Consider the following 26891-nt stretch of genomic DNA (forward strand, 5'->3'; position numbering starts at 1 on the left):
GTTAATTATATATACAGTGCTTCGCAAATTATTGCTCTCATATTTGGGATTTTTTCCCACAGCTTTTACCTGTTCCTTAGTTGTCTGTTCTAGCGAGATGGATCGCTTCTTTAACGACGGTGCCCGAGATGGGGTCCGGCTCGTGGCTGGCGTCACCGACAAAGTATCACGGGGCTCCGTCGACATTGCTCTAAAAATCAACACGTAAGTTCAAATTAGAGTACACACTATTATTTAAACGTACATAATTTACATTGAAAATTAATCAATACGTATTTTATTATATAACTAGCTACCCGCCCTCGCTTCGCTTCGGAAACATTACATTTTATTATCGACGATGTTACCCGCGGTTATTGTCGTACCGCTGGTGAAGCCGCGGGGCAAAGCTATTCTAAAAAAAGTAGCCTAAGTTACTCCTTATATCATCAGCTACCTATCAGTGTAAGTCCCGTCAAAATCAGTTCAGCCGTTCCAGATATTAGCCGGAACAAAAAGACAGACAGACAGACAGACAAAAATTGTAAAAAATGTTATTTTGGTGTATGTACCGTATATATATTCATATGCATGTAGTGAAAAGAGGCTATTTCAATATTACAAACAGACACTCGAATTTTATTTATATGTATAGATTTGTATAATGAGCGGTCTTATCGTTGAAGTGATCCCCACCAGACATTCCTTTTCATGTAGTTTCTGAAATAGGGCTTTCATGTTGCAGTTATACTATGACAAATACACAATCCCATTCATGCCGTCATTATATTATGCATTATCTTGGTCATTCTAGGTCATCGATAAAACAGTATCGTGACAAACAGACAGTCAACGTATGTACACCTTCAATTAGGGATTTAGGGATTTGGTACACAAATGATAGATGAAATGAAACTTACAATTAAGAAAAAAGGAAACACTTAACTCATAATATGTACATGTAAATCCAATCTATTAAAATAGCGTATAGAGAGACATAAAAATGTAATTCTGCGATGCACGAATATTACTGTGCTAAAATAATAACGAATTTTGAAGGTTTCACTTCTACCACGGGTGGATTGCACACGTGTTTTTTTTTTTGTAATCAAATGTCCGTTTCGTTTGGTATTAGTATCAACAGTTCGATGGTTTTAATTGAACTTCAATTAAGTTTACCCCGTTCAAATATAGCTTAAGAAGTGTTTTTGTTAGTCGAATTTTAAACTTTAAATGGCTCTAATGCAGCGGTCGGGGAACCGGGGTAAATTACCCCAAATAGGGTAAAATGAAAATTTGGGGGTTAAAAATGAAACTTTTGTGAGTAAAAAGTACAGTGAAACTTCTTTAGAACCGTAAAATTTTTAGTTATTGTTTTCTTTTCAAAATTATCATGGGGCTTTAATATGAAAGATGCTAAAAAGAAGCGATTTCGTTTTTTTTTTATTCATCGCCATGGGGTAATATCAACTTACACAAAAATATTTTGGGGTAATAATTAAAAAAGTTCCCTGACCACTGCTCTAATGTATACTCGTAGTTGAAGCAATGTGGCTTAAACCAAATAGCTATTCACTCCTCGATCTGTTGTTACAGTTTTACCTCCTTGCGCTGGCTTGCTGTCGCCGTTGTCGCTCGGCGATACGAGAAGCCCTTAGTTCGTCGGTGAGTCTGCGCAGTCTGGCCGCCGTATCTTTCGCCCCGGCTGCTTCGTTAGTCTCGGGAGTTGCTGACCGGGAACGAGATTTCGAAGACTACCGAAACGGAAAAAAAGGCCATTAAGTAGGTACGACTAGGTACGACGCCATGCTTGTAGAGGGTGTGATCCCAATGCTTCCATACTTTAAGACTTGAATATATATTATATTATTTTATCTTTAGTTTTATTACTGATGTTTTGTGTAGAATTGGAAATTACAAAAAAATATATATTGTATAAAAACTTGTCAAAATATACTAGAAAAAATAGGATCGGTTGCTAAACCTAAGAGAAAATAACTATATAATATATACTTAATTTTCTAGTCTACTCTTTGTCCAAAGCGACTTAGACCTTATATACCAAAACGGGAAACGACATTCATGGTGTGGTATTTATGAGCTTCTTTAGCCGATTAGCACTAGATAGCGTTTAACATATTATTATGTAGGTACGTTAGATATTTTTTTGTGGAATATCACCTGTATTGTTGTTACCGTGTTTTTCTGTGAACTCACCCTGTTACGACGAGGCGGTGTTGGTGTCATCAGAGTTTTCTCCGGTTTAACGGGAATTTCAACGCGGAATAGATCAGGGCTTTGCTTCATCAGATCGTCTATTGTTTCTAAGAGCTGTGCTATCACCCTGTCGTCCTCCTGGAGAACAAATTTAAATGTTAATAAATTAATTTCAAATGAACATTTAGCATTGATTTTATGCTATTGTACCTGTTGAGCACGTTTCAATGAAGCGACAAGTAATTTGTTCTGGTCGCGATCTCGATCGTGCCTCTCTTTATCGCGGCGCAACTTCTCATTGGTTGTACGCAGCTTGGCGTGTGCGTCGCGTAACTCCAATAAGTCGCACTGTAACTCCGTCACCTATAATAAATACATTAGTTATTTATTTATTTCAAGGTAAAACTAAAAGCTTAGATTAACCTAATAGAATAACGAATTTATTATATTTTATGAAATTATCAATGTCATGTTGCATGTAGGTAATGTCAATGTTCAACAAATTAGAAAATTCTATATTATGTTTTAATTATTTATTAAATTAAGTGAACGACCTCCGGCCACTTGCTGTTGTGGTTGTCGGAGCTCACAGACCTGACAATGTGAATGCACGCTAACATACCTTGAGAAACGAGGTTTATGTTTCATTTGCATATGTATAGCTTCGCGGCAGAAATGTGGGCTTAAAACATGCCTCACCATCAGCATCATGCAAACCATCAGCAAATGCTGGTTAGCGATCGCGCTACGCTGGTATAATACCCAGAACGCTGCTGCTCGTTCTCGGACGATTCTCTTAGTATCCTTATACGACACCCACGGGAAGAGGTGAGGTGGCGATACTCCAGGCCGATATTACACAGCTTGGTATAAGGCATACCATATATATGAAGTAGTGAATAAGTAAACTTATATATTATTATGTACCTTCTTTTTGGCCTCTTCGGTTTCTTCCTCCGTGGTCCTCTTGAGCTGATCGATTCGTCTCTTCATATCTAACCTCTCTTTTTCACGCTCTCTTTCCAACTGTCATAGTTAATTGTATATTGTTTAATAGCGCAAAACACAATAAAATACTTATCGATCAAATAATGGAGATTAGAAAAAAAACTAAATTAATTTTTATTCCAGTCGTATAAAGTCATCAACGGAGAATAACAAAACTAAATAATTATGTTCTTGTCAGAGGTTCAGAGACTATAAGTAAAAAAGATGCAATAGAAAGGCAATAACAAGAGAAGACGATATTACCTCGAAGAGAGTCTGCCTCAAGTCTCTGGCGAGCGTGGACGTCTCTTGTAACAGCCGCTGTTGTTCATCGCGTTCCTTGTGCCACGCCAGTTCCATTCGGGTCGCGAGACCAGCCACGCGCGCTCTTCCCGACGACAATAGTCTCTCTTCCTCGTACTGAATAAAAGAATGTGTTTCAGTAATGTTAGTAACGTTAAAAGTCAGCGTAGGATCCTTAATAGAACCCTTGTATTCTCTCATATCCAGGTTAGACTGTATTTCCATAAAGCTCCAAAAGCTTGGCCAGCAGATTTCCTCCCGGTGTTAGGGTAGGCGTAACGATCTTTATCGAGACATGCTGTTCAGAGATTTGGTTTTTATGAATGAAATTTCTATTTGCCGTAGTTCAAAGCTTCAAATTGTTGATTCCATAGTCGATAGATGTAGTGTTTAAATATATAAAAAATAATCAGTTCTCGTATTGGGATCGTGGTTTTAACAAAAGTGGAGTCAAACTATTTAGTAAGCAACCTTTCCGTCCCCCAAACCACAAGTCGAGATCACATCGACACTTTAGAGACTTTAAGAAGCATTTTTTTCGAAAAACAAATTACCTCATTTAGTCTGGATTGCATTTCCGCGAGGCGTACTTCGGCAGATGACTTTTCGCTAACAAGCTCCGTGTTAAGTTTTGAAGCTAGTAGCCGCGATTCACACAACTCATCTTCGAGACAAGCAACCTGTTGTTCCAGCAAAGCGACTTTGTTGCGATATTCTTCCTAAAATAGGCGATTGGAATGTGATTATTAACAATGTTTAAATTAGCTTTTTTTTTTTTATTGCTTAGATGTGTGGACGAGCTCACAGCCCACCTGGTGATAAGTGGTTACTGGGGCCCATAGACATCTACAACGTAAATGCGCCACACACCTTGAGATATAGTTCTAAGGTCTCAGTATAGTCACAACGGCCGCCCCACCCCTCAAACCGAAACGCATTACTGCTTCACGGCAGAAATAGGCGGGGCGGTGGTACCTACCCGTGCGGACTCACAAGCGGTCCTACCACCAGTAATTACGCAAATTATAATTTTGCGGGTTTTGATTTTTATTGCACGATGTTATTCCTTCACCGTGGAAGTCAATCGTGAACATTTGCTGAGTACGTATTTCATTAGAAAAATTGGTACCCGCCAGCGGGATTCGAACACCGGTGCATCGCTCGACACGAATGCACCGGACGTCTTATCCTTTAGGCCACGACGACTTCAGGCCACGACGACTGGTGATGCGTTTTGAAATCCACTGTATAGCATACAAAAATGGAACAACTTTAGATCTAGATTATAATATTAATTCAACTTCTACAGCTATAAAAAGACCATAGTTGATGCAGAGTTGCTATAATGCGCAATAATCGTATAGTTAGTACCATATCAGAATCTATCATGACAGGCAACTTACTTCATCTGTGCTGGATATTGAGTTACGATGAATTCTAGCGCTTTTGTCTCCATTTTTAATCTCAGCCATCGACTTCTGTGCAGCTTCGAGCATTTGCTTATAGTTATCTCTTTCTCTCCTAAATCTCGAAACCTGCAAATTATTTTTATATTATCTGCATTGTTATTTGCTTTTTTAATTACGTGCTATTTGAATGAAAATACGATTTCATGTACCAAATTGTAGTACCTGGTTGTGTAAGGATTTGAGTTCATCGCGCATTGTGTTCATCTGCCCTTCGTATCTCGTCTTAGTGTCCGTGATTTCGGCCTTTCTAGCCTTTTCGGATTGTTCTATTCTATTGTTCAAAGCTGCCAACTCCCGTTCCAGTTCTGCATTTTCTGTTGTAAGATTTCTTTGTATTTTAGAAACTCTTTCGTAATCTTCCAATTTTTTTCGGGACTCCTCTAGCTGCAAAGAGTTGAATTAGTTTTATTGACTCATCTAATATTTGAGAAATATTAAAACAATATATTTTTTTATTCCTTAGATGAGTGGAAGAGCTCAAGACTCACGTGTGTGTTAAGTGGTTACCAGAAGTTATAAAGAATAACAACGTAAATACTGCCATCTACTTCAGACATGAGTTCTAAGTCTCAGTTTTATAATACGGTGGCTGCCTCACCATTAAAATCGAAAAGCCTTAGTCCTTCACGGCAGAAATATGGTAGGTGGTAGTACCTACTCACTCGGACTAACAAGCTAGTCTCGACACTAAATTGTGTCTTATAATGTAATTTCTAAAGACGTTAAATGTAAACTGTGAATATAATTTATAAATTTAATTGGCTTTACTTTATGCCAGGAGTCAAAGGAAAAAAAAGGGAATAATATAATTTTAGGTTGCATTAATTGTTAAGCGGCTCATTGTGCACGTGCCGTTGGGACACCGAAGTTCATACACATTACAAAGTAAACACGACTGCTCATCTAGGAACATGCGAATAATTTCCCTATTGCCCTTGCATAATGATTATCATATCACCGTTACCGCTAGTAAACCAGTCCTAAATAAATGCATTATTTACCTCTTTCTTGGCAAGGTCGTGGTGATGTTCGAGCACATCACGTCTGTCGTTGGCAGCTCGGAGCTCCCGTTCTCTCTGGTCCAGGCGTGCGTTGAGACGGGCACGCTCGACCTCCCACCCTCCACCGCACAAACGTTCTTGCAGAGACGCTATCGAGTTCTGCGGAGTAAAAAAATTACAATTCGGTTTCCTATTCCGTCAGCAATTCACACAAAAATCAAACGCATAAATTGACCTGCATTTCCGTTTTCTCCGTATTCCATGCTGCTGCTTCAGTTCCAAGTTTTTCTTGCAGTGTCTTTATTTCACCTAAGGCAGTACTTAATTCTTTTTGTACATGTAAAAGTTCTCTGAAAATAAAATCGGCCCTCAATATAAATATCTTATCTTTATATGTTACGGTATTAGTTAAAACAAAACAAATAAACGAGTTACCCCTGCGCTTGTTCCTTTTCCACAGTCAGTCTTGCTTTTGTGACCACATGTTCTTCCTCTAATAGTTCATATTTTCCTGTTAGCTCCTCATATTCTGCCTTTTCAAGAGCTAAAGAATGTTCAAGTTCTGAAAATTCAAAAACAATACTTTTAAGCTAAAAAGAAAAAAAGCCAATGCGACATGCTTTATTTACAAAGAGACGTTACATATAATCTAATTCAGATTCACATGCATGACCCAATCAAATTAATAAACTGGACCAAAATACTACTTGTTACAGACCCATAGCACACAAGAAAATATGGTATACAAACTTTTGACTGTCTCTTCATATTCTTGTTTCAACTCCGTGATTCTCTTCGCTCCTGCTCCAGAATTTTGTTCAAGAATCTTAAGTTTACCCTTGAGCGTCGCTAGCTCTGCTTCTTTATTTTTAACATCTTTGTCATGAGCAATACGCATCCGGTCGAGTTTCTTGCGCTCCGACTAGAATTTTTAAACAACCAATATTATAAAGTAACGCTTTATTTTATTATTTTGTTCATAGTTACAATAGTTTACAAGATTTCCCATATTACCTGCAGGTCAGTGTCGAGTTCTTTGGCTTTATTTTCCCAATAACTGGATTCCTTCTTTTCAGCTTGCACCTTTTTCTCTTGTTCCTTATATTCGTTTTCTAATTTCGCTAAGTCCGATTTGAGCTGTGCCATTTCAAGTTTCGCAGCGGATGATTCTGCTTCAGTCTTTTCTAGTTTAATTTTAGCATTGTTCAATTCATCTTGCTTCTCTTTGAGTTCTTTGCTAGTCTTCTCAAGCTTCTCCCTCATTTCTACCATCTCGACAGGTGATGTTGCTTCGTCGTATTTATCATTAGTAGTTTGCCTTAATGCGTCTTCCTGTAATTTTAGTTAGCGACAGTTAGCAGGTATTTAACTTTAGTTATTACTAATAGTCTGTTTTGCTCTAACTTCTAAAGGATATTAATGGGTGATAACATTATTGCAGACTTTTACATTGTGAATCAGGATAAACTATTCATATTAATGGATTGTATATACGAGGGTGCTAAGAGGTTACATGTCAGATCATGCTGGGTGGAAGGGTAAAGTCATTCCATCTCAGACTCGTATACCAGTTGCTTAATATGAACGTCTTTAGCGGCTATTGTTGATTCCAGAGAAGTGATTTTATTTTCATAGTCAGCTTTCAAATCTCTCATTTCGGCCTCTAACGTTATGAATTTACTTTCGGTTTTAATAAATCGTGCTTGTAGTTCATCTTTCTCGCTCGTTAATTCGATTGATAGTCGTCTATGTGTATTGGCCAACACGACTGCTTGTTCTTTTTCTTCCGAAAGCTAATGAATATCATGTTAATGTTATTAATTATTCAATGACTTTACTAATCGAAATGCCCACCAATATAAATTAAATGAAGTGTAATATCAATGTTATCATAGCAAGTCACATAATGGAATTTCTGTAATTTTTGCTTTGACCATGACCATACATATACAGTCTATTGACCATGGACATTAGGAGGAGGAACAAAAATCCACGTCACTTACACAGGTAAAAAAAATTGGCACTCATTGATAACTACGATTAATGTGTATATGCTGTTCAGTCGATAACATATGATTGACATAATAGTCGGATCCCAGAAATCATAATTGAAAATTTAAAGTAACCGCCTGCTCACAGACATGTAAATTTATTCAACAATTTAACCTTTATGAACTTTGGAAATAATTAAACTAAATTAACTGTTTTACCTCTTTTTCAAGTTTGGTTACACGATCTTTACGTGTCGAAAGTTGTTTCTCTATACGTTTACATTTTTCTTCTGCTTCCTTTAATTTCTTTTCTAAATCGCCTATTTTTTTAGTTTTATCGCCAACCTAAAAGTATATTATATTAGCGTGTTCTTAAAATTATCAATAATCTTTTATTATTTACTTATTTTATTGGGGTCTAATTTACCTCTTTGAGCAACTTATTCTTATCCTGGTCTATTTTTGTATAATTGTCCACTTGTTTTTTTAGTTTTTCTATATCTTTGTCTTTGCTATCTATTTCTTTTTTCAGATCTTCTATTTTTTTCATACAATCGGACATTGTGGTTTGAAGAGATGTTACGTTTTCTATAAATCATAAAAAATATATATTTGTTATAAATTAAATTTGTAATCTAACTTAACGAGCCTATATATTATTAAACTTACTGAGATCAGCACTCAATTTGTTTATTTGAGCCTCTCTATTTTTCATTTCTTCAGTAAGCGTTTTGCACTGATTGCTTAAATTGCTGTTTTCATTTTCAAGAGCTTTATATTTATTGGCAAACACATCTTTATCACCTTCTAATTTAGCATTGACATCTTTTAGTTTTGCTATTTCAGTTTGTAATCTATTCTTTTCGTTTGTGAATTCTGAGTCGTTCTTCGACAGTTTGGAACGAATTTCATCTATTTCTTTTTCTAATTTAGTTTTTGCGGTCATTTCCTTACCAGATAATCCTGCGTTTTTCATCACAACATACATCTCCCCTAAAACATAAATCAAATATTGTCAGAATTTATAAGGTTTGTTCTTAGAAATCTACTTATGGAATCTTACCTATTTCACATTCCAAATCTTCAACCATTTTTTTGAGTTGAAGTTTAGTTGTTAAATCAGTTGGTTTCTTTGGAATTCTTGGCTTAAAAGATTTTTGTGCATCATCTTTGAGTGATTTCAGTGTTGCTTGAAGCTTCAAGTTTTCTTTTTCTAACTGCATTACAAATAACAGGTAAACAAAATTATTAAAAAATACGAATTGAGGTTAATTGAAATAAACAACTAACTCAAACCAATAAAAATGAAAAAAATGTACCTTGCTAAGATTTAGTTTTAATTTATCTAATTCATCTTGTTTTGATTTCAAGGTATCTGTTTCTTTTTTAGTTGCCTCAGTAAATCTTACTTTTTTTTCTGATTTTTCATCTTGACAAATCATTTCTAGTTCTTTTATTTTAGCTAAAGCTTCTTTGAGTTCGTTTTCTAGTTGAGTTGTTTTTTTGGTATTGAGATCTAATGCTCTATCAGATCTTAATGACTTCGCATTTTTCAAAAGCTGTAACTTTTTATTTTCTGTCTGCAATTTTTCGTTATCAGCTTCAAGACTTTGGGTTTTGGCTCTCAATACACTGGCCTCTTGTTCTATTACTTGCAGTTGCCGCTTGAGGTCCACATTCTGTTGATCACTAGCGTCTAAGGATCTGTAATGTGCTTATAAATTACTAAGCAATACTTATTTTACAATGGGAAAAAATACATTATTTTAAATCAAGTACCTGCTTTTAATAAGTGTTTTAGGTTTCTTCTGCGCCAAACTGAGTTCAGCGTGTAATCTTTCACAATCACGTTCTTTTTCTATAAGCTTTTTCCTTACTTCGTCTATTTCATCTTCTAATACCTATAAAAGAGAATACGTGTGATTCAAAAGTTCCATCATGTAACATCGTGAATTTATCCTCACGTTTATACCTTAACACGCTCTTCTGCTAATTTATTGCTGTTAGTAGTCAAACTACGTCGCGCGGTGGTATTGGACCCAGCACTAGTTTTAGTCACACTTGAAATCTTGCTAGTTAGCTCCTTGACTTGTTTCTTAAGTGATTCTTTATCTTGTTCCAATTCCTCGACTTTTCTTCGCAATACTGTAGCCTCCTTCAATCAAAAATAACATTAAAATACAAATTGCGATTTGTTATCACGTCTTATTAATATCAAAATGTATTGTATTTATTGTTACCTGTTCATTAAGTTCTAAAAGTAATTTCATCTCCGCGGGGTCCGCTTCGTCGGTTTCTTTTTCATCATTATCATTAGCTGTTTCAATGCTAAGCTTGTTGGCTGGAGGCGTAGGGGACAGTTTACGACCTAGAAGTTCCCAATAATATTTTGAATACATATGTATTTGGAGTTTTTTTTTTTTTGGTAAAATGTAAAGCAAGTGTCGACTCAATTGTTATTTCGGTTAGATTAGGAATTGAATGATTTCTATTTGCACCAAATCGTATTGTATTATGGTACATAAAAAAACTTGATTATATACAGTCAATGATCAGAAAAAAAAATTACGAACTGGAGAAAATGGCTACCATAATTATGCCTACGAAATTTTAATACAACATGGACACCATATTAAGCTTGTTAGTGGAACAATGGCCAGAGTAAAGTGTTAAGAGGTTTGTTAATTTAAGATGTTTTGCGAGGTTCTCATGAAAAATACAGGAAAGGTTTTGCTCAAAACACAATATTCTCCATAATAATTGACGTACTTCTGGCTTTGGTAGCCATTTTCTTCAGCTGTAGCAGTAAGGACTCATTGTCCTCTTCTACACGTGCCGCTGTTTTACGCAAATTATTTGCCTGAAAATATTCGTTAGTAATTATTATTGGACAACTAAAACACTGCACTACTCTAGATAATATATTAAAATAGTTAAGTTCAGAACAACTAAATCAACATTTTGTTATTGTAATATTTCATAGAAATACCTATTACTGGCAACCTAACCGCCATGTGGTTGAATATAGAAAGGTAAGGCAAATCGAAATGGAACTGCGTTTCTTCCGTTGTTTTATCTATGGAAAGTGGAGGGCTATCGGACTTTTCTTTGGAAGATGGTGTAGATGCAGCGTGAATCATTTTGTTTTGAATTGAATTCGTAACTGTCTCAGATTCATGGATATCACATGTAACTATATTGTCAGTCATGACTTGTTTACCCAAGAACGTTGATGGGTTAACTTGTTTACAGTTCGCTGTCTGCAAATTTTGGTCATGCCTCAATAAAATAACAGTTTGCGCGGTAGCATTACGGACTTTCTTAGCGTCAGTCTGTGTATAGTTATTTAAAAACAAGGAGTCGGTTTGGTTTATTTTGTTTTTTTTAAAAACAGTTTCTGTTTGAGAATATTTTTCTAAAGTATCCTCGTCACACTGCACTGTAGAATCTAATGTAATTTTTCTAGTATCAGTTCCGACATCATTCATATAAATAATGTCGGTTTGAGATCCTTGGCAGTAACTTTGTAGATTATCCTGGGGTGATTGAACTATTTTGTTGATACCAATAGACATGTGACTGACACTGGCCGATGATAAACTTTTTTCTATGGCTAGTTGCATTTCTAAAACTTTTTCAAATTGGGTTACTTTAGTTGTTTTATCTGTATCATGAATTTGGGTTATGGCTGTGTTACAATTTTGTTGGAAGTTTAATGAAGATGAAATTCTTCTATCTTCAATGCTTCGGCGGATTCGGTCAGCCTGTATGAAGACAAGAAGGAATTGAACTAAATAAAAATTATATGCATCGAAGTATCTTTTGAAGCATTAATAGGTTATGTAAGTTATTGTTTAAATTTAGTCGTTACGCATGCTTTACTTAAATATTTCTGTAATATTACTTAACTATAAGTACTAGGTGTTGAGTATCGATTGCTTATCACTATATAGGCTGCGAGTTTTGCCCATCTACAGCAATTAAAACTCTAATTCCTTTTTTTGACCAACGCCAACAATAATTATATACATTTATTATTGAATCTGAGTTTGCACGCGATAAAAAAATTTGAAAGAAAATAACTTGAAAATGTAAATATTTGTAAATTAAAAATATTTGTCCCAAAACAAATACATTGTTTCTAAATAAAAACGGCTATTTACGCGTAAAATCAATTTCCTTTATTAATTGTTTTGTCTTGATGAAATTACTCACTCGGTAATAACCAATTCGTAAAATTTTCGAAGAAAAAAAAAGGACTTAATATTTTTTATTGCTACCGTAGGCAGACACACACATAGCCCACCTGATGGTGAGTAGTCACTGTCGCTCATTGACGTCAGCAATGGTAGTGGCATTGACAAGTCGCTGCCTATTATTACTGTCAAAGTAAATGAGCATGCCGCCCAACTGTATGTACTCTTAAATGAGATAAACAAATTGTTCTTTGACCAATGTTAGTTTTTAAAGTGTAACGAGAATACCTCTTCTTCTGCATTGCGTAGTTGCTCCCGTAAGTCTGCTTCTCTCTCTAAAGAGTCCTGCAGATCTCTAAGAAGCTGTGCGGGGTCTTCTTGGCTACCTCCTCGAGTGAGTGACGATCGGGACACTTTAACCTAATGGTGTTAACAGAAAACTATTTATTGAACACCACAAATCACAAAACATGAAAACAAACACATTTAGTATGTTAAGTCATATTTTATTAATATGAAAATTCAGAGGAAACCTTCGTGATTGAAAATGTAACATATCTATATTAAATCAAATCAAATCAGGTTGTACGAGTAACTTGTCATATAACTAAAAATAATACGAATATGAGCAATGACGTCAGTGCAGTGATATTTCAATGTTAATTTTTTGGAATTATTGCGTATTATTTTGGATGAGCTCACGGCCCGCTTGGTTTAAAGTGGTTATCGGAAGCCATAAATCTCACAATGTGAATGCTGACACCCACAGCGGTACGCTGCCGAACTCTCAATTGTATTGTATTACTGTCAAAAAGTCTTACTACTAGTTAACGTTTGAATTTTGTAATTTGTTTTTTTAGTACGCAATCACGTATGTAAAGAATTCGAAACAAATGTTCTTTACTCATTCCATCTTAACAACCATATCCAAAATCTTTATTGTTAAGTTACGCTGCAACTTTGTGCTTAGATGTTTTGTTCACAAAAAAGGCCACTTTAATTGAATTTCTTACTATAGCATAAAATATTTTCCGCACTCAAACAGATAATTTATTTGTTTTTTGTTCTTTTAATCTTTTCACTCTAATACTAACCTACGATAGTTGAAGCCATCAGCGCAAAAGTGGCCTAACCCACAGTTTTTATATTGAAGCTTATATGATGTATATTGGAATTAATATAAAATATAATAAATTCTGATGCAAAACCAGCCTATCCATAGTTTCACCCATAGATAATACATAGCTTTGTAAACATTATTTTTGCGCGTATTGTTTTTTTGCCTACTCAAATTCAAATTCATGAAAATTCAAACCCAATTGCCTCCATCCATACTATGGTAAGCTTAGGCCACTTTTGCGCTAACGGCCTCAATTATGCATGCTTTTGAGCAGTTTTGTGTTTTATCACAATATATTATTATAATATTTCGTTAAAGGGGATTAACGTTCTGCTGCATAGATTTAAGTTAATTTGAATTTTTTTGGGTCAATTCGTCGGAAAGTTGATATTTTACGCTATAATGTCGTGCTTACTGTTTCGGGTTGGGGAACCTTCATGAGGCTTGGGTTTGATCCGGTGAACTTTGAGTTTGCTTCAGCCAGCTCGCGTTGTAGCCTTAGCGCCACCTCAGTAGATCGCGCAACTTCTTGTTCCAACTCTTTAATCCTATTTTCGCGCTGCATGCCGTCGGGTCCTCCGACTATCTGAATATCATGTAATATTTTATTTATTAGTTATCGTCGTACCTAAATGAACATACGACGACTTTCAGTCCATCAATAGACCATCATATTTCGCTTTAATAAGTTTCTCGCAAATTCCACAATGCCTTTTTTAATCAAATGTTTTTGTTACTCAAAACTAACATAAACAACCAATAAAAACTGTTTGTGCATTAAATAAATGTATTATAGTATAATAAAATAAAATCTGGTCTTTTTTCCTACCTATACTGATAGCCTTGAGAGTCTATTTCAGCTTCACCCGAACGTGTAAGGGAGCTCTTGGGGCTCAAACCAGAACTGTTGCTAACACTGGCCCTAGCAAGAGCAGTGCATCGCAGAATCTACCAACGGATCGGAAACGCGACCCACTGAGAAGATCCGGCGAGAAACTCAGTGGGCTGTGTCTATGGGTCAATTTAATCGTCGAGCCCTTCGTCGCAAGCGACGGGTTCGGCGGGGACGGTGACCGGTGCTTGAGGTTAACCTAAAAGCACCGTTAATGGATCGGGAGGATCCGTAATGACGTTTTTAGGGCTATCATTTTAGTGAGCTGATATACTCCTCGTCTATGAATTTGTTGTTGATTATGATGATATTAATTAATGTTGTTCCTTCATTATAGTTAGATAGGTACATAATTGTATTTAATAAAGATTGGTAGGTTAGTATTGAACTGGGGCGGGTTATCTACTACGATAACTACGCATGTCTATGTGTCAGATGGGTGTCTAGCCCATTAGTTGACAGATGTTTCGGATAATTTCAAAAACCTCGATAACACTGCTCTATATTTAGAATGTAGGACTTCCACACTTGTTTTGGCGAGAATGCGAGAAACGAACTAATTAGAATATTTTTATTTGTTTGTAAAGATTTAATCGTGTAATAACGGGGGCTTATTGATTGTTTAATACGTGTGAAAATGCTTCTCGGGTTCTTCCAGGAAGTTAACTGAAATCCCATTTTTATTTTATTAAGATATTGTTTCGTTTTTACTCCGTTTCATTTATTTTATCCAAATTAATGACAATTTCAGATCAATTAAGTAATATTTCATCCGCTCCATTGAATTTTTTAACTAACGTAGTATTATATGTAGTAATAATAATAGTGGAATTAACTTGACGCTGGCCAATTAACACTTTTTTTTTTTTTTGGTCAGGAGGAAATCGCCCTTCCCTGGGGATGGAGGGCGGGGCATGTCGGAGTCGAACTGACTAAAACCTCCTGTCGCTCAACAACCCGCGTCCGAACCTCGCATGAGACAGAACCCATGAAAAGGCAAAGGGGGAAAGTGAAGCGTTTAGGGCGGAGCACATCTCTCCCATCACCCTCCCCCTCGGCCAATTAACACTTAGAAGCCGATAACTGCATAGAAAAGAAATAACAAGTACCTCCAATAATTTCTTCTCGTGTTCAGCTTTTTCTTGTTCTAATTGATCGGCTTTCCTTTCAGTCTTTTTTAATTTAAATGATAAAACTCTGCAATTTTTAATGGTCTGCTCTAATTCGCGTCTCAGGGATGAATATTCGTCGGCCTGATCTTCTCTAAAATAAAAATACAGGTTTACCATTAAGACTAATTTATCGATGATAAGACAAATAACAAAAAAGCATTACTGCTTAGTTTTTAGATAGATTAATGGTATTTTCGAATAAATTAGTAATCATCTGTAGTAGTTATTTCGTGCAAATGTTATGCGTTTTTCAAATGAGGTCTATAAACCAACCAACCTAAAATTATCTTGCATCTCTTCGATTTCTTCCTCAAGGTCCCGTAGTTCTTTCTTCATATCTTCATTCTCATCCATCAATTCTTCACATAACGTTTCGGCCGCCAGCAACTTGGCTCGTAGCTGCTCAATCTGACGGGTCTGAGCTTCAGTTGACGGCCGAGTCTAATGAAAGTAGTCAAATATTAAAGACGACAATATTTATTTATTATTATATTATATATTAAATTATATGTATATATAATTTGTCGTGGCCTAAATGACAAGACGTCCGGTGCATTCGTACGTAGCGATGCACCGGTGTTCGAATCCCACCGGCGGGTAACAATTTTTCTAATGAAATACGCACTTAAGAAATGTTCACGATTGACTTCCACGGCGAAGGAATAACATCGTGTAATAAAAATCAAACTCGCAAAATTTTAATTTGCCTAATTACTGGCTGTAGGACGTCTTGTGAGTCCGCACGGGTAGGTACCACCACCCTGCCTATTTCTGCCGTGAAGCAGTAATGCGTTTCGGTTTGAAGGGTAGGGCAGCCATTGTAACTTTACTTGAGACCTTAGAACTTATATCTCAAGGTGGGTGGCGCATTTACGTTGTAGATGTATATCGGCTCCAGTAACCACTTAACACCAGGTTGGCTGTGAGCTCGTCCACCCATCTAAATAGAAATAAAAAATATATATAAACCATAAAGTTCAGAAAATTATCATCATCATCAATAATATTATAAATTGAGCAAAATTTGTAGATACCTCAAGCTCACTCTCAATTTCCCTAATTTTCTGGGTTAGGTGTTTTTTCTCATCCCTGAGATCCTCATTGTGCGTAGTTAATTCGTTTACTTTCTGTTGTAGTTTTAGTACTTCCGAAGATCGTCCTGTCGTGTATTTATTCGCAGTGTCGATGTTAGCGAGTCTGCGTAGAAGAATGTCGCTTTTTTCTTTTTCCACTCTTTCACAACGTTTCCTTAAAATATCTACTTCTTGTTTTAAGCCCTCTATTTGATCCTGCGAAAAAAAATGACATGAGTTTTCACATCCTCCAATCAAATTCGATTACAAAACTAGTTTTACTTGATAATTATGGTGCACCCCCTCTCAAACACTACTTAAAACTTTTCATTTCACTAAATGGGTGAATGAGCACACGTTCTTCTTGGTGTTATGTGGTTGTGAATTCTCAAAGATATTCCAACGTTAATGTCGCCACTTATCTGATGACATGAGGTCGCAGTCTAAATTGTATTGTATAAATTTTTTCCATCGGCCAAATGGCAATAGATGACTACTTCGTTGAAAAAATGGGTTGGAAATCTTATATGTTTATTATAAAACAATTGAAATTTTTAGTTATATTTGAACTGAGCTAACTTTTTTTGGTTATAAACACCTCAGAGAGCGACTAAATTATACATATAACTGTTTCATTCTAACCTGATATTCTTTAACGTTGGAATCCACTAAAGTAGTTTCGGTGGTGGTGCTCGTTTCATCATCAGACTCATCTTTGTCCTTAGACGGACCTCCTCGAACGGGGGGCTTCAAATTCGTTGAATTCCGAGAATTCTTTACCTAATAAATAATGGAAAACAGTTTGAGGGTTCTTTGAAAAAGCGGCTTGACATGATAACCCCCTTATCATGGCCGCCTCTGATTACACACTCGACCCAAGCGACCGGACAACACACAGCTGCTGTTATTTTGGATTCTCCCGATTCACTCTCGGTGCATTAAGGCATTCCGAGCACCGGTCACCGTTCTTGCCGTACTCGTCCAATGCGACGGAGGATTCCATATACCACATAACCCACAGCTCACTGATTTTCTCGCCGGATCTTCTTCTCGATTGCGATCCGGTGATAGATTCAGCTTTTTTTCCTACCCATTCGCTGGTAACCTAATTTGCTAACACTAGCCCTAGCAAGAGTAGTGCTTCGCAGAATCTACCACCGACTGAGAAGATCCGGTGAGAAACTCAGTGGGCTAATATTCAGCGAAGCACTGCTCTTGCTCGGGCAGATGTTAGCTTACCCGTCTGGCGAAACCAGAATAGTCCTTCGAGGCTACTGGTGATCCAGTAGGAATGAAAGAAATTTGAGGGTTTAATGTCACTTGACACATTACAAACCGCAGATTGAAATATTGACACAATACGCTTCTATGGGTAATCAGAAATGTTTGTAAGTTGAAGTGGTAATGGGCGACACACACAACGCGCAGAACCGACGGCCTTTTGAGGCTGATCATTTCTACAATGGTAACCACGAAATGACATTCGGCGTGTGGGGCCCCCTTATCAAGCTTGGCGGATTATTTGACGGATGATGGCAAATCGTTATGACGGAAGTTTCATAAATTACTTTGAAAATCGGGAACACTATGATCAACAGTGAATATTTCGTATATTTCGCTTATATGACTATAATCCACCGGAAATTTATTAAAATAACTATGTTCTTTACCTGCATTAAAAAGTTTACATCATCTTTGGTCGATGACCGTTCGTCTTTATATCTAGCAGTCTTTTCATCTTCTTTACTTTTGGACAAACTTCTTCGCTCTCTTTCTTTCTCTATACTTGGCTCCTTTTCAAAACTATTCTGCGTTTTTAACAGCTGCATCTGTAAACACATCGATGCAAAATATCTTAACAAATAAAGAACATGTACTTCTCGTGTACATGTTAAATATAGCTCAATGATATGTAAATAGTTGTGAATACGACTTATTTTAAAATAAACATTTTTTTATTTTACGTTTTTACAGGAATTACTTTGTTGTGCTGAGTTGTTATCAAAATCAGGTTGCAGTTTTAATAGATATTTGTATTATAAATAAATAGACGAGATTTTAGGGGAATTCGGTGTTAAGAACTTTTTTCCGATTTAATTGCGATTTGATTCTTTCTGACATCGACGGCAATAAGTGCAGATTCGAATGGTCTTCAAATTGATAACAATAAATTTAATTATTATTTAAAGTTAAAAAAATTGTAGCCATGTGTGATAAAAGTATTTTATGGATTGTTTAATACTACACGGTTATCAACTTTTAAAAAACCCTTTTGTTGTCTATCTGGTCTACTTGTCATTATAGCGATTATAGCGATAGTGATTATAGACTATATAACAGTATTTATAATGATAGTTAACGTGTCGTTAACGTCGTGTAAGGCCACGAAAAGTAAATCGCAACATCACAATGTAACCATATAATCGTATAAGAACTTGTTACACACTTGTCTACTGGCTGGGACGCCGCCTTGGGTTCTGGAAGCGGAGGCGCTCGCCGCTGACTATAGGTGGCGGGCTGAACTTCGTGCCCGGGGCGTGGCGCGTCCCAGCCCCAGTGTGGTCAGAGCACGGAGGGCCCAATCTCGGCGGTCCGTGCTGGAGTCGTGGTCCAGACGGCTGGCTGATCCTTCGGCTGGTCGTAGGACCGTCGAGGCGATTCGCCCGGTCCTTGTGGATTGGGTGAATCGTGACAGAGGACGCCTCACTTTCCGGCTTACGCAGGTGCTCACTGGGCATGGTTGTTTCGGTGAGTTCCTGCACCGGATCACAGCCGAGCCGACGGCAGAGTGCCACCATTGTGGTTGCGACTTGGACACGGCGGAGCACACGCTCGTCGCCTGCCCCGCATGGGAGGGGTGGCGCCGTGTCCTCGTCGCAAAAATAGGAACCGACTTGTCGTTGCCGAGTGTTGTGGCATCGATGCTCGGCGACGACGAGTCGTGGAAGGCGATGCTCGACTTCTGCGAGTGCACCATCTCGCAGAAGGAGGCGGCGGGGCGCGTGAGAGACGCACAATCCCGCCGCCGTCGAGCGGGGGCCAGGGAGGCGGATTTCGCCCAAGCCCTGGCCCTCTAAGTGTTTCGGGTCCCCCTCACATGTCGGTCTGGGGACCGGCGAGGGGGGCCTAAGAAGACGACGTGCAAGCTGCTCTGCACGCGTTTTACGCAAGAGCATCCGGGTGATGGAAGGCCGGCTATCCTCGACCCACGCTGGTTCTGGCCCAGCGGGGTATTCCGTAGGGTAACCCACTCTAACCGGCGCCATCTAGGCGGGCTTCGGACAGTCTGCCGACCGAGAGGGCTGGTGGTCGTGGCGCCGACGACCGCCAGTCCGGCGTCCCGAGGGGGAGGGTGATGGGAGAGATGTGCTCCGCACTAAACGCTTCACTTTCCCCCCTTTGCCTTGTCATGAGTTCTGTCTCATGCGAGGTTTGGACGTTGGTTGTTGAGCGACAGGAGGTTTTAGTCAGTTCGACTCTGACATACTCCGCCCAGTATCCCCAGAAAAGGGCGGAAGTCCGGCGATTTCCTCCTGACCAAAAAAAAAAAAAAAACACACTTGTCTAACATGCGAAATATTCTTCTTTAAATAAAATTTGAAGAGAATCCTCATCCTAATCTCATGCTTATGTTTATTTTAATTATTATACATAACATCTCTGAATAAGAAAAATAAATAATTCTAAAATTGTGTAAAATATTGTGAAGGTAAGTTTATAGTATTCGCAGCGTATGGAAATTATAAAATGAGCTGAACAAGTAAGAATATACATATGTATGTATGTAATCGTGAAACTGCTTTAAAGTCACTCGTGAAAACATAAAAGGCACTATAACTTATTACACCTTCCATTACAAAATAGATTAATAACGGGTCATTTCCTCAATAAATATGACTGATCCTCTTCTCTTGCCAGACACTAAGTTTACAAGTGACCTTTTACGTTTATTTCGAGCTCCATGCCGAAGCAAGCGAACAGAGTTGCTACAGTAGTCAGTGCTCACGACTTGACCCACTTAAAGCTCTGAATTCCAAGGTGAAAAAATATATACATGTACACATCCCGATCCCGGTATTAGAACTTATAAAAATTGTTTATTTATGGCGTATTATAATTCCAATAACATGTACACACAGGGTGTGCTACTATTGATTCCAGATAAATAAAAATAGTGTTCGAAATGTTTATTACCATTCTTTATTAAGCTGTACGTAATGTAACAATAATTAAATTAATCTGCACGTAATGTACCAGTTTCATCTGGACAGGTGGGCGAGCATAGGCTCAGCTAAAAGGGATGGGATTTGTTACTACTGGATCAGAACCGCGATCCACTGAGAAGATCCAACGAGAATCTTAGCGGGCAGATGCATGGGTTAGGTTGAACGTCGAAGTCTTTGCCGAGTTCGACGAGTACGGTTACCAGGGTCCCTAAGCCTGCTCCTGGTGCTAGAGCTGAAGGCGTCTAATGCTAGAGTTAATGGATCTCACGGATCCGTAAGGATGTGGCGAAGTAGTTACGTTTAAGCTCGTTTATTTATACTTACCTCACCAAAAAAAGATTGCTGTCTTAGGATCTTTATACATATACCTTATTTGCGCATCGAGAATTTTTACATTACACCAAGTGTTCGATGCACATCATAACATGTATCTCTATTTCAAATGTTGCTGCCACAGTCAGAAGAATTAATATAAGTGAAATTCAAATGTTGCAATTCATTTTCAATTCAAAGGTTGTAAGGACGCAAATGGGAATATATCAAATTTATTTCAATCTGGATGTCATTGAACGAGTTCATTTTTTTAAGTACATGAATGGTTTGAGCTTATCTAGAGTTATTTTCAAGTTACGTGAAATGTGCACGCGCAGTAGTGTTTGCTAGTTATTTGCTTTGTTAATGGCATAAACAATGGTTGTCCTTGGGCAATCTCCTATTCTTATAAAAAGTTAGTAAAGGTGAATTAATCATCAATAATATACCTAAGGGTACCTCTATACATCGTATTAGGGTAAATTTGGTATATGAGTCGACTATTATCAAAGCCGGCAATGTGACTTTTGGACAATTATTGGTAAATCAGAAAAACGAATTATTGACTTTGTATTCCATTGGCAGTCACAAAACTCTTCTGAACGACATCTTAGATAAATAACAGGTTAAGTATTAGCCTTTATTTAATGCAGGTTTTGAACCGTATTCTTTGAAGGAGACGATTATATTCAAATCAATCTGTATTGACATATCAATAGCATTTTTTTGTCCAAATACACAGATTGCCACCTTTGATAATGGACGACTCATATAACCCATAAAAATAAAACTTTAGTGACAAAAACTTAAGAGATTTAGCTAAACTTTAGCGTTAAGGTGCGAAACAAATCGTATTCGATGCATGTTTTATAATTCCCATCCTTACAAAATAATAATGTGTTTACCTTTCGCACACGTTCAGCGAGTGAGTCATTCTTGGTTATTGCGAGCTGAGTCTGGGAGCCTGCGGACGGGGGCGGCGATGGTGACGGCCGACGTAATGTAACTGTGTCTATTTCGAAACATTTTATTATTTACTAGCTGACCCGGCAAACGTTGTGTTGCCTTAAATAAGATTTCTAGGGAAATTCTACTGTAGAAATAAAAACCTCATTTAACCACATAATACCTCATTATAAACAAAAAAATATATCCAAAAAATTAAAATAAAAAATAAATGTTTGGGGTGGACAACCCTTTTCACTTAGGGGTATGAAAAATAGATAGTAGCCGATTCTCAGACCTACTGAACATACTATTGATACACAAATAAAACCAACAAAACATGGCTGAAAAATGTATAGTATTGTATAGCTCTCAAATATATTAAGTGTATAATCTATTATGTATAGTGAGTAAGTAAGACAGGAGAACGGCTTCGTCCCCATCCCTACTACGTGATGTTTGCTGGATCAGTGGTGACACCTGGTGGGGATAGCTGATCGATTGATAGTTGATCAGTAGTCGACAGGCGAGCGCGGGAGATCAAATTCAAAAAAAATAAAAAAATCATAATTAAAGGAACTTGAAATTATAAACTCTGAATAAGAATTTATCGTACTACAATTATAATATTTGATTGCCATCTTGCAACCTTATTGCGGATGGAAAAATAGGGGTTGATCGTATAAGAGTGAAAATTGAGAGTCATATGATTTTTTTTATTTTAAGTCATGATAAAACTAAATAAAAAACTTGCCAAAAAAATTAAAGTTTATAATTAACAAAAAATAGGGGTTGATCATAGAGGGATGACAAATTGAGAGTAACATCAGATTTTTTATTTTAATTCATGACAAAATAAAAACAAAATTCTCGCAAAAAAATTTAAAGTTTTTAATTAGCAAATAAAAAATAAGGGTTGATCGTAGAAGGGTGAAAATTGAGGATTGTATGTATTTTTGTATGTTGTATCATAAAAAAATAGAAATTAAAAATTTTGTCTAAAAAATAAAAAATAAATTTAGGGGTGGACTACCCCTAACATTTAGGGGGATGAAAAATAGATGTTGGCCGATTCTCATAGATACCGGATAAGCACAAAAAATTTCATCAAAATCGGTCAAGCCGTTTCGGAGGAGTATGGCAACGAAAACTGTGACACGAGAATTTTATATATTAGATATATAAAACAAAAATTACAATTTTAAAAGTATTTATATGCTTTTGAACTATTTTCATTCATTATAGATTTTTATTTGTAGAAGAATCACAAATAGAATTACGAATTGACATAGAAATATATTTATGAAAGCTTAGGAATAATACAATCTTGCTTTGAAAAGCTCATTCAGTTCAATTAATTATTTATTTATTAATTATTAATTTAATGCAACTGAAACTTTCATCTAATGCCTCAGGGTGGATCGATCAGGTGGATTTATAGACTGCAATAAGCGCCTAAAATCAGGTAGACCGTGTATCTTATTTAAAAACAAATTGTAAGTGTAATTATTATCACAGTTATAAGGATAAATTCATTAAGCGAAACCTACACACCTTAAGAAGCAACTTGTTATGAAATTTCTGTTTTACATACAAAGAGATAATCGTAATGTTTCCATACCATTAGTTGTTTGGCCTGTGTCCAAATCCGGTAATGGGCCCGTAAGGCGTCGTTTGGGTAGCTTGAGATTGACTGTGACGGCGTTTGAGTCGCTGCCGTCAGCACCCAGATCCGGCGTCGATGTCCAAGACGTATTGTTTTTATTGAATCCTACACAAACAATAACAACATAATTCTGAGGTCATCGTGGTCTAAACAATAAAATCGAATTCATATCGAGCGATGCGATTATCGGTTCAATCGGTCGGTTCAATTTACTTTGAATTAAAGTCAAAATTTAGTTACTTAATTTAATGATCTTATTTGTATTACCAGATGTTCTTCCTTGGAAGTAGGTATATCGTAAAAGTCTTAAGTATGTATTTCATTAGAAAAAAATGGCAGTTGCCTGCGTGATTCATGAATCCTATGAATGAATCTCATACGTTCCGCCTTGAGGGGTGGGACAGATATGCGAATTCGTACTTCCAGACATGTTACGGCATTCTGGATATCCTCTCTGTGGACTCTGGTAACCACTTACTCCTTGCGTCACATAATTTTAAGAAATAAACAGAACCACGTTGTCCATTTTTTGTAACAAAAATATATATTTATATAATTAAGTAAAAAAAGAATAGAATAGAAAAGATAAAAAAAAGGATTTTTTTTAAGGTGGGACTAAAATAGCTAATTTCTGTTTAATTTGCTTTTAGTTTACATAGTACGTGCAGCTCAGAATACATTTTTCTGTAATACATTTTTCTGTATTCTGAGACGTGCAGTTGCTGGGTGTCAATGAGATGTCAGAGTTTATGGAAGAAATTGTATTTTGGAAATAAGCTATAATCATTATTAACTCACAGATGTCCACTACTGGACATAGGCCTCCCTCAAGGCTTACCATAATCACTGGTTCTGCATAGAATGTATCTAGTCGCATCCAGCGGCTTTTAATATTATTATATTTAAATTTACATTTTTAATTATGGCCGTACTAAGTAAACAGCCTCATATTCTACATTCGACAGAATCCAACCTTTACCGTAAATACAACTTTGTGATATCTGTAATTTTGGGGAACTACGTAATTGGCTTGAAGTTTTGATAAATCCTTATTATAGGCCTATTATGTAAAAATGTATTTAAAATATCGCAATTACGCTATTCATTAATGGCTGAATAAAAGTTTCAAACACTCGTATTCGTACGGATGTGTAATTACTGATTAAAAGTGCAAGTTACTGTTCTATAATATTGTTATAATATTATTATTATTTTTATTGCACAGATTGGTGGACGAGCTCACAGCATTCCTGGTGTTAAGTGGTTACCGGAGCCCATCCACAACGTAAATGCCACCACCCACCTTCAGATATTGAGTTCTAAGGTCTCAGTATAGTTACAACGGCTGCTCCACCCTTCAAACCGAAACGTATTAAATTATTAAATTAAAGCTTCACGGCAGAAATAGGCAGGATGGTGGTACCTACCAGTGCGGACTCACAAGAGGTCCTACCACCAGTAATTACGCAAATTATAATTTTGCGGGTTGTATTTTTATTACACGGTATTATTCCTTCACCGTGGAAGGCAATCGTGAACATTTGTTAAGTACGTATTTCATTAGAAAAATTGGTATTCGCCGGCGGGATTCGAACCGGTGCATCGCTCAAGACGAATGCACCGGACGTCTTATCCTTTAGGCCACGACGGCTTCAAGTAGATCGTAGAGTATCGTGAGAGGAAATTATTCCTTGAATTAATACATTAAAATGTAACCTGTGGAAAAAGTGTCCTTTTTGGTTGACTCGATGGAGCTAAGGTTGGTACTCGAAGCCCAACCCCGGCCAACCTTGTCCCCTTCTGCTGCACCATTCTCTCCGTCACGGCTTCTGTTTATTTAAGAAAAGAAAAACAATCGTTATTACAAACAACAACAAGAACAACAACCCTCAGGTGTCACTGATGAAATGGAAATGAAAATAAGAAAAAGTAATACAGCACCACTTCGATAAAGCGGCAGGACATGAGAATCCTCTCATCGTGGCCGCCGGAAACTACATAGCCGATCCTGCGGACCAAATGGTAAACAGTCGATGTCGCCCAAAACACGTCATTTCGGATCCTCCCGATTGACGGCTCTTGCTAGGGTACGTGTTAGCAACATCGTCAGGTTTGAGCCCCGTGAGCTCACCTACTATTTAAGGTTACGCTGATATGGTATCTCTAGACCATCAGCTTAGGTAAGAAAAAAAAAGTAGGCAGCGATCCCTGGCATTGGTGATGCCCATGGGTGACTGCGACTACTTACAATTAGGTGGATCGGACAGCAAAATGTTCAGCAAACGCCTTTACGAGCAACTGGTTCTTTATTGTAAATTTTCACCAATATAATTACAGATTACAACAAAATCATTCGAGATTATTACTAAATTATGCGGTATGTAGGTACGTATAAGATATTTATAATGACGGTCGACTTTCCTTAATTGACAGTGATAGAATGAAACACCAAAAAATTATGTAGGTATTTAAATAGCAGTAGGGCATTTAGTGAACACATGATGTTAAGCACTATCTCGTTTATTTCTATGACTATGAAGTAAGTAATATGTATTTCATTGTGAAGTTTGAAACATGCGTTACACAACACATACGATTGAGGGTTACTGACTATGGCTTAGTCATAATATGAGTGGTGTCATTCAGAATCTGTGGCCTCTAGTAGACGTTTAACATTAGGTAATCCGCGAGCTCACTCACATATTTTCATAAAACGAAAGCACCAAATGGAAATACGGTTGAAAAATGAACATTCTGAAACAATGTAACTAAGTCTGAAATGATGTCTAGTGAACGAACGGCTTTACACATGGGTTTAAGTCAGATTAGGATTATTTTGTAAAATTGCTTGAAAAAGGTTTTTTTTAATTTTTATTGTCCTTGTAGGCAGACCGGTCCACAGACGGCCCTGATGGTGAGTGGTTACCGTCGCCCATGGACTTCAGCAATGCTAGGGCCCGAGCCAAGCCACTGCCTACCGTTTAATACTCTCCACAAGCCTCGTTTGAAGGACATGTCATAGCACTCGGGAAACACCGTGGAGGGGAGCTCATTCCATAGCCGGATGGTACGTGGCAAAAAAGACCTCTGGAAACGTACTGTGGATGACCGTAGTGGCTCCAAGTAGTATGGATGAACTCTACTCCGATGGCGGGTGGTGCGATGGTAAAAACGAGATGATGGTATCATCTTGGATAATTCCTCAGAGCACTCCCCATGGAACATATGGTACAAAATACAGAGGGCACCGAAAGAATTTTCACTAAAGTTAAATCACAATTTTCGACAATCAATCAATCGACTCTAATTTACCAGAACTGTTTATGGCAATGTGTTATTTAA

At 37.2% G+C, this 26891-nt stretch overlaps 1 protein-coding gene across 4 annotated transcripts in view; it reads right to left on the reverse strand.

Annotated features, from left to right (window-relative positions):
- LOC114246676 (uncharacterized) overlaps positions 1-26891 on the reverse strand; it is a 31828-nt gene that overhangs the window by 3501 nt on the left and 1436 nt on the right. The window contains exons 2-35 of one of the 4 annotated variants that reach the window (XM_028179339.2): positions 25266-25378; positions 23505-23654; positions 21844-21950; positions 18071-18229; positions 17043-17180; positions 16362-16616; positions 15605-15768; positions 15265-15418; positions 13679-13849; positions 12432-12563; positions 10717-10807; positions 10188-10315; positions 9920-10102; positions 9727-9848; positions 9267-9651; positions 9011-9164; positions 8617-8940; positions 8375-8535; positions 8167-8292; positions 7525-7749; positions 6971-7288; positions 6707-6878; positions 6392-6518; positions 6192-6306; positions 5957-6115; positions 5118-5339; positions 4890-5021; positions 4041-4205; positions 3448-3603; positions 3124-3222; positions 2407-2559; positions 2197-2334; positions 1582-1733; positions 70-190 (exon numbers count right to left, since the gene is read on the reverse strand). In XM_028179339.2, coding sequence (XP_028035140.2) covers positions 70-190; positions 1582-1733; positions 2197-2334; positions 2407-2559; positions 3124-3222; positions 3448-3603; positions 4041-4205; positions 4890-5021; positions 5118-5339; positions 5957-6115; positions 6192-6306; positions 6392-6518; positions 6707-6878; positions 6971-7288; positions 7525-7749; positions 8167-8292; positions 8375-8535; positions 8617-8940; positions 9011-9164; positions 9267-9651; positions 9727-9848; positions 9920-10102; positions 10188-10315; positions 10717-10807; positions 12432-12563; positions 13679-13849; positions 15265-15418; positions 15605-15768; positions 16362-16616; positions 17043-17180; positions 18071-18229; positions 21844-21950; positions 23505-23654; positions 25266-25378 — 5671 coding nt within the window. Of the gene's footprint in view, positions 1-69; positions 191-1581; positions 1734-2196; positions 2335-2406; positions 2560-3123; positions 3223-3447; positions 3604-4040; positions 4206-4889; positions 5022-5117; positions 5340-5956; positions 6116-6191; positions 6307-6391; positions 6519-6706; positions 6879-6970; positions 7289-7524; positions 7750-8166; positions 8293-8374; positions 8536-8616; positions 8941-9010; positions 9165-9266; positions 9652-9726; positions 9849-9919; positions 10103-10187; positions 10316-10716; positions 10808-10936; positions 11712-12431; positions 12564-13678; positions 13850-15264; positions 15419-15604; positions 15769-16361; positions 16617-17042; positions 17181-18070; positions 18230-21843; positions 21951-23504; positions 23655-25265; positions 25379-26891 lie in introns of all 4 variants that reach the window. The other 3 variants (XM_089727628.1, XM_089727630.1, XM_089727629.1) reach the window with 3 other exon arrangements.

This window comes from Bombyx mandarina, chromosome 05, assembly GCF_030267445.1.
Source record: "Bombyx mandarina strain Sakado chromosome 05, ASM3026744v2".
Classification (NCBI taxonomy): Eukaryota; Metazoa; Arthropoda; class Insecta; order Lepidoptera; family Bombycidae; genus Bombyx; species Bombyx mandarina.